Here is a 12,940-nt window from a genome sequence, read left to right as displayed (position 1 = left end):
AAGCGACCCTGACACTGGGGATGTTTGCAAAACATGCCTTTCATCCCTGATGAGAATATTCTCGAAGAGCCTGCCACCCTGCAGGGGTGACACACGACTGAAACCCAATTACCTCACGAGGAGTTAAATGTCCAGGGGCGACTTCCCTTGATGCCACGAGTCAGTTCCAGAGACGTCGACAGAATGACCTGCTTCCGCTTAAGTAGCGTGTCTGATGTATTGAACAGATCATACTTATGAAACGAACGGGTTGCGGCGTTGTTATCCAACTCCTGAGCTGCAGTCGAGTCGCTCGTGTATGGTTTCTATCACATGTCACGATGTCCAAAAACAGTATAGTGTAACGGATGGTGTGTGAGCGCGGGGTCATGCTCTGAGTAATCCGTAAACGTGTCAATGGCGGGATCGGCTGGTTTCACAGCATGGTGATGGTTGAACCGCGTTTTCAAGAAAAAGCCTTGCATGTGCTTCCATCCATCACCCACTTCCTGGGAAAGTGCTGGTAAAGCTGGTTTTTATAATAATTTAGCACTCAGCAACGAAAATGATTAAGGAAGTAGAAACGCAGGGAGGAGAAGGGGACCGAAGAGGCAGGCTCTTGGGCCTCTTGCCGTGAGATGGAAACGGTAACGTGGCGCTGCTGAGTAATACACGAGTGCGATTGGTCAGACATCCCCACCAGACCAGGCTGCCAAGAGACCAGCCACGGCAGCTCTGCCAACTTACCGGGTACTTGCAAAACGACTGGATTGAAACCAACTCGAATGCTTGGGTTGGGCATGCGCGCCCTTCACATGCCTAAACCTGCCTTCTTGAGGTGACGGCAATCCCCGCCGCCTGCCGGGCTGTGACCTGTCTCAAGTCTTCTGGGAGGTCTTTTGTGGGTTTGCGACAATGGCTTTGCCCTCGGCGGCGCTTCCGAGTCCGAGCTTGACCTTCACGATCCCAAGTCTCCACGACGGACTCCCGCTCGATTGTCGAATCTATCACCCAGCCTCATTGGGCGCTGTTCCCGACAGAACTCTGTGGCGGAAACACGCTGCCATATTTGCACATCCATATGCGCCCTTGGGCGGCTGCTATGACGATCCAGTTGTTGACATCGTGGCCGGGACCCTGCTGCAGTTGGGTTTCCTCGTCGGCACCTTCAATTTCAGGTGCGAACTGTCCTTCATTCTCCAAGGTTTGCTGTTACAGCGTGAAATAGTGCTCATCTGATACCCGCATTATTAGGGGTGCCCATGGTTCTGCGGGCAGGACCTCGTGGACGGCCAAAGCCGAGCGGGCTGACTACATGTCGGTCGTCGGGTTTGTATGCCACTACGTACACTTTCTCGATCCGTTTAACGCGAGCGCGTCAAGTAGAGTCGAAGGTACCTATGAGGATGAGGATAGTACAGATCTGAGGGCGGATGGGGTTGAAGCGTGCCCAATCCGCATACGGCCGGCCACACCAACATCGTCAGAGCCGACGACCCGGGATGTTGTGCCGATCCTTCTGCTGGGCGGTTACTCATACGGCTCCATGATTGCTTCCCAGCTTCCCTCGCTTGAGACAATACTCGGGTTGTTCCATGCCCCGGGGTGCGGGACTCCTGCTGCCGAGATCCGACTGCGCGCGCAGTATCTCGCGGGGAAGCAGAATGTCGTGCTAGCGAGTGCAAGGGAAGCCGCTGCCGTTGCTTCTCGGCCAAAGTCCCCTCGCATACATGTCGGCTTGCGGGTTGGTGGCGACGAGGAACGCCGCGCGAGCCACGAGTCGCGCCGCTCTCGGTCGACAGAGTTTGAGGAAGCAATCCGACATGGAGTCGCGGAACTCGTGGCGCGGACTAAGAAGGGTCACAGGCTGTCGCTTAACGAGAGGGGCCAGGCGCCGAAGGCCTCGGTTGGAGGTGGTAACGCTGTCGCCGATCACTTACTTCCGATTGCTGATCGAACGTCCTTCGTTCCGGCATACCTGCTCGTCTCGCCTCTGCAAGGGTTCGTCACGAATCTGGCCACCATGTCTCTGCCGCCGTTATTCAGCTTGTCCGGAAGGGCATGGTCTCGATTTGCTACAGGTGGCGGCAAAGAACCCGTCTCATCCGGACCCTCGGGACCGGACACCCTTCCTCGAGCCGTCCTGGGGGAAGCTGAAGATAAGTTGGTGAAGAACGCCACTTTAGCCATTTACGGTGACCGTGACGGCTTCGTGCCTGTCCGAAAGCTCCGAAACTGGGCATCTCGCCTAGAAGCCATCCAGGACTCCAAATTTCGTGCTCACGAGGTCTCGAGTGCGGATCACTTTTGGGCGCAGCGCAATGTCGTGTCCACGCTCCGGGAAGCCGTTAGAGCATTTGCGATATCTCTAATACAAGGAACCGCGGGCTGACGAGGGCGTCTATTCCGGTATGACGTTTCGTGCTAGGCGTGTACAGGCGTGCCTGGAACTTCCTTCAAGGCCCAGACCACAAGTCCCGCAGCACCTGCGTCCTTTTTGTTCTGTCGCTCATAGGGAGGTAGGACGGGGTACCAGTAAGAAGGCACATGAGTAAGGGACCTTAAGCTGGACAGTAAGTAGTTGTAACCCACTTCAAGCTTTGGACCGGGTACATGAGAGAGCGCTTCATTCTCGCCTGCGTTAATACCACATGGTATGTTTGACCTCACACTTGACACCCGCAGGTTGGCAGCCAGAAAACTAGCTATCTGGGTATAGCGGCTTTGCATGCGCTGTATGCACAGTACAGTATGTACAGTACATAACGGGGTGGAATACTTCCCATCACTGCCTGGAGATGGTAGGTCAGAGAGGTACGCTTAGGTAGCTTACTTCGACGTAGCCACCGCGTGACAGCAGAGCTTCTAGTATGCACGAGCCTCTTTACCTAGCCTCACTGCCAGCTCCAGGGAATCTCGAGCGGGCCGCAGCACGCCCTTGGAGCCGTCAAAACGGAAATAGCCGGTCCACATCTTGCGATTAAACGGCCCGGGCAGGGGACCTTGCCGAAGTCATTGGCCATGCACCCCTGGCCCCAGCGGGCCCCGAACCTGATCAAGGGGTTCGTCTCGCCCCGCCTGGGCCTGTAGACGATGGCCACGACGTCGACCTCGCCGCTGGGGTTTGCCCGCCACGACCGTTCTGGCAGCCTGTGGAGGACCTTGTTGCCGACGAACTCCAGGGTCCCCTCGTGCTTGTACGTAACGCCGCCGAAAAATGGAGTGCAGGATCTGGGGATCGTTGGGTCTCTGGACGGCGATAGGATCCTCTGTGGACCGGATCAAGTCCAGGATGGGTGGTGAGTAGCAGCTCACCGTCCTCCTTGGGGGCGGGGTTTCCGTTTAAGTAACAGAAAACATATGATCGTTGGTGCCCTGGATCCTTAATGAGGATAAAGTGGAATTAACAAAAACATCCCCCCAAGAGGTTGGTCAAAGTCGAGTTGCTCCGATTCGGCCCTCGGTACCCGGCGGCGGCCGGTGGAAGCTGCAGGCGGGGCGCAATTCGCCGATTGCCATTGGGCCCTTTACCAGGCCGAGAGATCGCCACAACATGCCGCTAACATGGATATGGCCATTAGATGAACTTGAGGTGTCGGGGTAGACCCTTTAGGCTGTTTCGGGCCGGGGGGGTTATCAGGGACACCGACTTTGATAAAGTAAAGCCACTAGGGAATAAGAGAGCCTCGAAAAAAGTCGATTGAAATCCCAAACCGAGACGTAATTACGTACATTACCATCGTTTGAAAATGACATCTCTCACTGTCCTGCTGTTGTTCTTTGTGTCACTGACTGTGGCCACAATTGCTGGTCGCCTTCGGCGACTTCTTCTTCGGCAACGACCGGTATCTTCTTCGCGTGCGGGCAGCGGTGATGTTGTTGAGGCGACGGCATCAAGCTCGGCCAAAGATGGAGCGGGACGAGAAGAGAGCAAGGCGTCTGTCTGCTGGGAGCCGAGAATAGAACCCCTTGACGACTTTGTCTGGGACGCCACACCGCCGTTGAAGCTGAGGCCGATCAAGCCAACGTATCATATCACAATGGGTAGGTTCAGACCGGGAACTGATGCGAGCCTTAAGCGGGAGTTGGTACGCACTGGAAGACTAATACGATATAAAACCTCACAGCCCTTCAGAACAGCACCCCTGCCGATCTCATCGTCATGGACAGAAACTACCACGACCGAGTAATGTCACGCCGCAAGCTCATAGACGAGCGCCAGTCCGCGGTCATGGGTGCTATTCCATCCGGCTACACAGCAGTTCGGGAACTGTACTCGTACCTCCTCGGCACCTACCTACCACGTCGCTACCCAACCATGTTCAGCCTCGTCCGCCCCTCTTCCGGCCCGTCCGAGGTTGTCTTCCGCAACAAAGTCACGGGCCGAAGCCTACCCCTGATTCCCCCGCCATCTGAAGCATCCACGATGCTCCGAGCTCTGGGGGAGACGGTCGAAGACGACATGTTCCTGCTCCTGCGCGAACCGGACGGCGGCGAGCACAGGGCCGTGGCGTTCGTCTGCTGTCACCCGTCCGGGTTTGATCCGTCCGAGAAGCTGGGGAAGCGGCTGGCCGAGATTCACTCTCCAGTGCCCGCGTATTCGAAGATCGGAGCGAGTATGGAGAGGTACTTTGCCCGGTTGGAGGTGGGCAAGAGCGTAAAGCGAATGAACGTATGTCTGTTCCCCGCCCTCTCTTTTAAACCTAATTTAAACCTCCTCGTGTTGTATCGTCGCCTGGCCTTAGTTTTTGGTTTTGGTTGTGTGTTTCGTTTCTGATCGATCTTGTTTTCTATGTTTGCTTCTTCATCCTCTCACGAGTTCTTCTTCGTCATGCCTGACTGACACGGCCGGGCGTGACTGATCAGTGGGCCGTCCAAACCCATCCAAACCTTTACGCACCGAGCGGAAACCACGTTCACGTCGGCGAGGACGTCAAGGAAGATGAAGAGATCGACGTCGAGAAGGCTAGGTTCCGGGTGGAGCTGCAAACTTTGACCCGGTTGCCCGAGACGCAGGCGATCCTATTCAGCTTCAAGACGTATCTGTATACGCTCGACGAGATCAAAGCTGACGGACTCGGGCCGCAGCTGGCCGACGCCATCGAAGGGTTGAAAACTGGCAATGCCCCGGGCATGTGGGTGTACAAAGGGGGTGTCAGATGGGGGAAGGCTGTGTGTGCGTACCTGAGGACTTAAAGAGTGGTATATCATGGTATCATGGTACAAATTATAAGAGGACCAAAGAGCAAGTTGGAATTCGTTCATCTCGTCAGTGACGTGACCAGGGCGAAATCTCTTGGTAACATTTGGGTATTTCTGAGAGGATGTGACCCCAAATCCAGTTCACCGTCTACATCCGAAAACGGAGATAGGGCATGCCCCATAACTTCTGTGAAAGTGCCGGGATCATCGGCTGGAGTCTCGGACTTCAGACATACATGTATGCCCAAGGCGTAACTTAAAAAGTGCCACTTGCGTTCAAGTTGTGCAGGCCAGGCTCAACTTTTATCCACCCTGCCGCGGCCGGAACCGGACTCAAGCTCGGCGATCCACCGGTAGCGCTGAGACCGGGGCCTGTGGGCCATCTTTTGCAGGGGAGAACCATCCACCTTTCAACCAACAAAATATACATACCATGGACTACCACGGTTTCTTTGGTCAACCTTCCGCCGAAGGGTCAATAATAATTATCGATAACCAGATAAAGCTAGGTGACCCCTGACCTGGTCAAGCTCCGTCTCCGCGAGCTCGGCATCGGCCTCGTTACGGAAACCAGGGTCGTCCTCCCGCCCGCGGGGCTCTTCTTTCCCGGGCCCCTTGGAGGCGGCAGCGGGAGCCGGGTCCCGGCCGAGGTCCGGCTGCAGGACGGGAGGGTGCTGCCGGCCGGCTTTGTCATCCAGGCGAGCGAGCAGACGCCCAACAATCAGTTTCTCGCCGGGCTCGGGTCCGAAGTCGTCAACCCGGCCAACGGGTTCGTCCGCGTCCTGCCGACGATGCAGTTCCAGGACCCATGGTATCCACATCTCTTTGCCGTCGGTGATATCGCCGACTCAGGTGCCCACAAGGCCGCCCGACCTAGAATGATACAGGCCGTGATTAGTAATTTAGGCAGTTGGCTAAGTGTCAGCTAATTAGTCATGAATTTCATGTCATCCACCTCTCATAGCTACCCGAAAATAACCTCCTAATTACATGATCAACCAACGCCCAAAGAGAGGGAACCCAAAAACGCGGCGGAGAAAGAGGAAAGAAATGAAAAGAAACAAAGCGATAGCCTGCGACCCGCCAACTCTTCACATGCCGCCGGCCTCGCAGATCTCGGTGGCCTCGGCGACGCGCTTGCCGTAGGCGTCGGGCACGGCCGAGGCCTGGACCTTCTGGCAGAGCTTGCCGACGTCCATCGTCTGCCACCCGGAGACCTTCTTCATCTTGGCGAGGAACTGGGCGGCCGACCGGGCCGGGTCCATGTCGGCGGCGATGTCCGGGTAGTAGATAGCGCGCTGCTGGAAGATGCCGACGCTGTCGTGGTCGCTGCCCAGGCTTTGCAGACATATACAACACACGTTACAAAACGGCACCTTAAGGTCCAACAAGAAAACTAGCTATGCTAGCTAAGAGAAGAACGGGGGTCGAACTAAAACCCAGGAAATAACAGAAAAAAAGACCGAAACATACAACACTCGGAATTCGCTGGTCGTCACCGACCCAACTACTACTCGAGCCCTCGCCAGTTTAACTAAGGGAGAGCGGACGGGATCCCGTGTTCTCTGGCGGGTATGGTCGTATGTGCTAGGGCGGGATTCAAAATCGATTGATATTGAAAGGATCAGAGAGAAGATACCCCGACTGTGGTGGACGGTTCACTCGGGTACTTGAGCGACTCCGGGACCGCCTTGTTGGCGAGCACGCGGATGCCGGACTGTTGCCATTTGTCAGTATCCATGATCCCTTCCCTGTATTATCAGAACACAACAGTGCAGTAAGGTTGTCTGTCCTTCAACGCACCTCGACGAGCGCCGTCGCAATCACGGCCAGGCAGCCCTGGCGGCCGACGCCCAGACAAACGAGAAGAGAGCCTCTTTATTGTAATTATATATCTAGATGCATCTGAATTGTAACTATGGTAGTGTCGTCTCTGTTACACCGGCGCGCATTTGTAGTGTGCGGAATGCTCCTCTCTCGCACGCCGATCTTCGCTAATTAAGGGTCACATTGATTTTGGAGCAGCCATCGTCGTGTATTTTCGTCCTCTGCTCATCTCTCAGAGGCTCCGGCGCCAGGAGTTGAGCCGGCCACGCCCGAGCAGGAGGCTCTGAAGCTGCCTCTCTCTCCGTACCTCGGGTCAGCAGCGTAGGTTACTGTTTTTCCAGTCGCAGATCACTCTGCTAAGCATGGGGCAAGGGGTAATTACACTAACTCGGAGTACAGCTCGGTGCTAAGAATGGAAGATCTCTTGTTCACAGACCCTTGCAAGAAAAGGGGCAAGGCGCGGAGCCAACGAGTCTCGGCCCAATCACGTCGCTAGGCCAAACGGCGTTGGTTCCAAATGCTAAAAATATCGTTCAGCTTGGCCAGGCAATGTGTGCATGTAACTGGAGTTCGGGACTTACACAGCTTTCCTGTGAGTGTACGACATCGATGGATTGTCGTCGTTCCGAAATGCCAAGGCTAAGGAGTACATGTTCCATGGCAAAGGGGATCAAGGGTTTTTGATAGGAGTTGTGGTTGGTAAAAATCAAGATAGTTCAATATTGCGACGTCTAGAGTAGTGTACGGACTATTCGTGGGTTCCTGTAAGCAGGCCCTGCAGCCAAGGTATAATCCGTAGTGTACGGAGCGTAATCCGTACATAGTAAGAAGAGGGTGGCGCACAGGCCACACAGACAGGGTTCCAACCCACAAAGCCAAGACTCACAAAGACTTATCTACGGAATAATCTTACCTTAATTACACGTACTGCAAGTCCCCCGCCCAGAAGCTCAAATCGCGCTCAAATGCGCCTTCTTTCCATATCGATACTGCAATTGAAAATAGTGGCGTTATCCCACCATTATAGTGTCCCGTATGTCGTCCTGTTTCCCACCCACGGCTAGGTTCGGCACTAGAACCGGGTTCCTCCCGTACCGTGGCTCCTCCAACGCATTCGACGATGCCGTCGCTGGCTTCGCGGTAGTGTTACGGGGTCTTCCGCGTGGGAGCTTTCCAGCCACGGCTCCCTCCGGGGGAGTCTTTGCTGCCTCTTTGCGAGGCGTCCGCGCAGGCGTTTGCCCTGCTCTGGCGTGTCGTGTTTCGCCTCAGGCTGCCCACCTCGACGAGCCCAATATTCGTTAACTACTTAATAAGTCGGACCCCCCATCAATGGAACACCCCATCAATGGAACACCCCATCAATGGAACACCCCATCAATGGAACACCCCATCAATGGAACACGCACCACGCCTACACCGCTTTTTCAACCTAACCACTTCAATCTACTATAACTTGCCCAACTTTTCTTCAAACCACTTCAAACTTCGTAGGTATATTCAACAGTCAAAGATAGCTTATACTGAAGAAGATTTATAGGATACGGTCGCAAAATACCATAATACCCGCTATTCAATTCGTAGTATCAGCCAGGAATTCGGAATTCTAACTACTACCTTATTTAACCGTATTCGAGGCCGTTAACCACGTTCAATTGCAGCCGAACCGCGTCAGTCTCTTAGTCGCGTACAGGAAGAACAGCTTACCTAATGGGTATTGATCCAAGTTGCCCTAGGTATCCTACCAACCTATACGTAAATCAGGGAGTTCGCTAGCCGAATACTCTAGGTATAAGGAGCTAGCTATATAATAGTCGGAAAAGGCTAGATGACCCGGTTCCTTTATAGAAACCCTATCCTTTGAACCTAGTAAGCCTATAAGATAGATTTAGTCTGTGTTAATGGTACTACTAACTTAGTTATATGTAGTTAGTAGCTATAGCTAAATATCCTAGCTATTAAGGACATTCTACTAGCTAACCATTAGAATATAGATAAATATAGTATTATAGAAGGCTAGGGAACTAATAAGCTAGTAGTTAGAAGTATTTAAATATATATAATATAGCGAAAAGTTCTTAGTTTGTAGGTATAGACTTCCTTCCTTAAGTATATCTTAGTAATAGGGATATTACTCCCTCTAATTGTTATCTTTAAGGGTAAGAGTCTTTAATAATAGTAGTTTCCTCTTAATAAGACTAAATTAAAGGATTAGAAGTTTATAGTAACCGAAAAAGGCTAGACTAATAATATTATTATATTAGAATAACTATAAGAGGTATTTATCCCCTATATATAGCTATAAGATCCTTTATAATAATAACTCCTTATATTAGATAGTTATAATAGCTATATAACTAAGGATTTTATATACCTACTGACCTAAGACCTACCCTACACTTACCCTATACCCTTACCTATAGTATCTTTATAAATACCCTACCAAAACATACGAAACTACTATTACTAGAAAGCTCTCGAAATACGCTATCTAACGGTACTACTCTTAACTATATACGAGCCGTTATAGGTACATAATAGGTACTATAGGCGTAGGAACCAGACCCGATCGTAATCCGACCAAACCTCGTACGACCGTTAAAATTTTCACCATATAGACCACCTAGCGCCCCTAAACACAACGTCGATTTAAAGCCTATTGCTAAGCCACTAAGTGGGGAGGCCTATAGCTTCGAGCTAATCAAAGGGGGGCCTACTATAGGCCTGCCTTACCCTAGATATCAAGGAGCTAAGGGGTCTTATCACGTAACTAGTTGACCTTATACCAAGCCCTAAATAGGGTAAGGTATAGGACCTTGCTAATAGGCTCTTATAGGGCCTTATAACTACTATTATAGGCCTAGTTCTAAACGTATAGGAACTTGTAGCCGAGGAAGTTAAAAAGGGGCTTAAAGAGGCCCTTAAGGTTATACCCTGTCCTACCTAGGTATAGGTAGCTATAGGGCTGTAATAGGGAGTAATAGGCCCCTAAAGAGGCCTACTATCGGCTAAGGTAATGCTATTATAGGCCTTATAGGAGGTTATAATACAGAACGCGAGCTTACGGGAGGACCTTAAAGCCTAAACCTCGGCCGAGATAGTCTAAGTAGTTAATAGAGCTTCTAGCTACTAGGGAGCCGTTATAGCTAGGAAGCTCCTAAGTAGGGATATAATAGTAGTCTTTAAGGATAAGGCTACTAAGGATTGGTATTCGGCTAACAAGCGATAGGTGGCTATAGCCTTTGGAGAGGAGGCTAGGGAGGTCGGTAGGGCCTATATAGTCCTAGCCAAAGGAGTCCGGAAGGAAGAGCTATAGGGAGTTAACAAATAGGACTTTAAGGAGGCTATAGGCCTATACTTGATCGAAACGGTCAAGTTCTAGCTACTAAAGAGCCTATAAAGAAAGTAGGCCATAGTACTCCTAGGCTTATAGGACCTCGAAAAGGCCTAGAAGGCCTATAATAAAGGTATAGTCTAGGATATCTAGGTATTAGACTATAAACCCTATTAGGATACTCTAAAGCCAAGGTAATACTATAGGTATTAGGGCTTTAGCTATACCTAATAGTACTATTAGTAGCTGGCCTATTATAGCCGTTATAGTGTAAAGGCCTATAGTAAGGGAGGGAAGGCTAGGGAGGCCTAGTACCTTACCTACTCTAACTAACTCCCTTATAGGTATATAGCCTATAGTAGCCCTTATATAGCCTAGTATAGGGGCTGCCTAAAGAAAGTCAAAGCCTAGGAGAGGGCTAGGGAGGCCTACTAGTATAGACCCTAGACCTTCTAACTACTAGAGTAATTATACTAGAAGGTAGCCTTCGAGTTTAATAGCTAGCCAGAAGACAATAACTACTATTAAACCGGGGCTAAACGCCCCTATAGAAGGCCTACTCTAGCCTAGTAGGCGGCTAGAAGCGCCTTATCTAATGCCTAATAGACCTATATCTCCTCTCTATAGCCTAGAGCCCCCTCCCTCTTATAACCAGTTAAGGGGGCGATAGTTATAAAGCCTACTACCACCGTACCCCCGTCCTCTACTCTAGCTACCTCGAATACAAATTAAGATCCTCTAATAGAATACCTAATGTAATAAACAGGCCCTCGAGGTCCTACTAGAGGAGGCTAAATATAACTTACTAGCTATCTAAGAACTGTAGATTAACTAGTTTATAGGGTTAATATACTATCCCTAGGCCTTAAAATACTACCTAGTTTATAAGCCTAAGGGCAAGGTAGCTATTCTAATGGCTAAACGGTTCCTAGTTAGCTAGTAAGACTACTTAGTAGAGGAGAACTAGTATAAGGTAACCTTTCTAACCCTAGGAGAGAAGGGGTTCGAACTTTAGTTAGTCTATAATAGCAAAGGCGAACGGGCCTTCTTATAGGACCTACTAGCCCTACCTTAGCTAACCTACCCCCTAGTTCTTATAGGTAACTTTAACCTCTATTACCTAGTCTAGGACCTATTTGACAGGCTTAGCCTAGGGGCTAGGGACCTCCTTAACCTTATAGACTAGTAGGACCTCGACCTATATATACTATATAGCTAGGTCATTAGGGCCCCCTAAGGGGACTAATATAGCTAGCCTTCTATAATAGACCTATTCTAGGCCTTAACCAGGCTAGAAGCGACCTATAGGGATATTATAGAATATAGGAAATCTGACTACTACCTATAGAGCCTAAACGTCTCCCTCTAGGGGATTAATAGGCCTATACTAGCTAGTAAAGGGTAAGACTAGAAGAGCCTAGACGAGGAGGTTACACGGGCTGTCACGGAAATATGCATGCAGATGCCGCCTGGGCCACCGACACAAACGGGCCAATCAAGCCGAAGAATGATGGACCAATCAGGACAGGATCACACTTGGCAAGAAACGATCCCAGCAGAGGATCACTGGCTCACGACGTGATCCATGTGAGCCAGTACGGAGGATCACCACGACCGCTAGTGATCCCAGGATTATATATACATGTAGATAGTCACTCGTTATGGTGGACTCTGGGAGTTCACCAGTGATAGCAATCATAACCACAGTACTCATACCAAGCATCGCTGACTACTGTGCGAGACAACTCTAGTGTTGTTGTGAACCCTTTGGCTTCACCGAATCCCTCAGACGACTTGCACCTTTGTCCCACACCACTCACCTTCGTCTGAACCCTTTCAGAAGAAGTCTGAGTTGGGTTCGTCACACGGGCCGAGGTAGCCTACCTCCTACTCCGGCTCGGTAGGTAGGCATCGGCCCTAGCCAGGCCTGTCTTCCAGGGCCTAGAGGAGCTCCTATAGGCCTTCGACAGGCTTATAGAGGCCCTCGAGGAGATAGCTACGGTCTCGGCTCTGGCAAAGAAGGCTAGTATAGGTAGTAAACGAGCTTAATAGTAGACAAAGGAGGTTTAGGAGGCCCGGAAGAGAGCTAAGGAAGTAGAGAAGGCCTATAGGGGTACCCTAAACCCCTATATATAGGAGGTACTCCGGTAGGCCCTATAGGACTAGGCTAAGACTATTATAGCTATAAAGACTAAGAGCTAGAGAGCTATACTATAGGAGGTAACTAACCGGCTAGACCTACTATAGAGGCTAGAGTAGTAGGTAAGGCTATAAAGCTACCTACCAGTCGACCCTCTAAAGCTCCTAGCCTTTAAAGGAAGGCTTATAACCTACTAATAGAAGGCTAGAGCTCTAGCTAATAAGTTCTTTCTAAACCCGGAAGCAGACCTATTAGATATTAACGACCTAGATCTAAATGACCACTAGGAGCCGAAGTTTGAAATAAGCTAGGAGGTTATAATAGGCGATATTAGGGTAGTAATAGCTAGAGTAGCCCTATAGAAGGCCCTAGAGGAGGACCTCCTCCCTATAGGCCTACTAAAGGCCTATAGGCAGCTACTCTACTAGATATTAGCTATATTAGCCTCGGAGAGCTTATAG

The 12,940-nt window shown here is 50.8% G+C and overlaps 2 protein-coding genes across 2 annotated transcripts; both read left to right on the top strand.

Annotated features, from left to right (window-relative positions):
* Positions 1-894: 894 nt before the first annotated feature.
* Positions 895-2,371, top strand: P884DRAFT_195042 (uncharacterized protein; the record flags this gene model as incomplete). Its single annotated transcript, XM_069437880.1, has 2 exons — positions 895-1,166; positions 1,354-2,371. 2 exons carry the CDS (start codon positions 895-897, stop codon positions 2,369-2,371), a joined length of 1,290 nt encoding a protein of 429 aa, XP_069299530.1.
* Positions 2,372-3,721: 1,350 nt separating this feature from the next.
* On the top strand, positions 3,722-5,219 carry P884DRAFT_238527 (uncharacterized protein). Its single transcript, XM_069440090.1, has 3 exons — positions 3,722-4,023; positions 4,107-4,651; positions 4,846-5,219. Exons 1-3 carry the CDS (start codon positions 3,729-3,731, stop codon positions 5,173-5,175), a joined length of 1,170 nt encoding a protein of 389 aa, XP_069299529.1. The 5' UTR covers positions 3,722-3,728; the 3' UTR covers positions 5,176-5,219.
* The last annotated feature ends 7,721 nt before the right edge of the window (positions 5,220-12,940 follow it).

Source organism: Thermothelomyces heterothallicus, assembly GCF_042370625.1.
Source record: "Thermothelomyces heterothallicus CBS 202.75 unplaced genomic scaffold P884_scaffold_5, whole genome shotgun sequence".
In the NCBI taxonomy this organism is placed as follows: Eukaryota; Fungi; Ascomycota; class Sordariomycetes; order Sordariales; family Chaetomiaceae; genus Thermothelomyces; species Thermothelomyces heterothallicus.
This window is presented reverse-complemented; position numbering and strand designations above follow the sequence as displayed.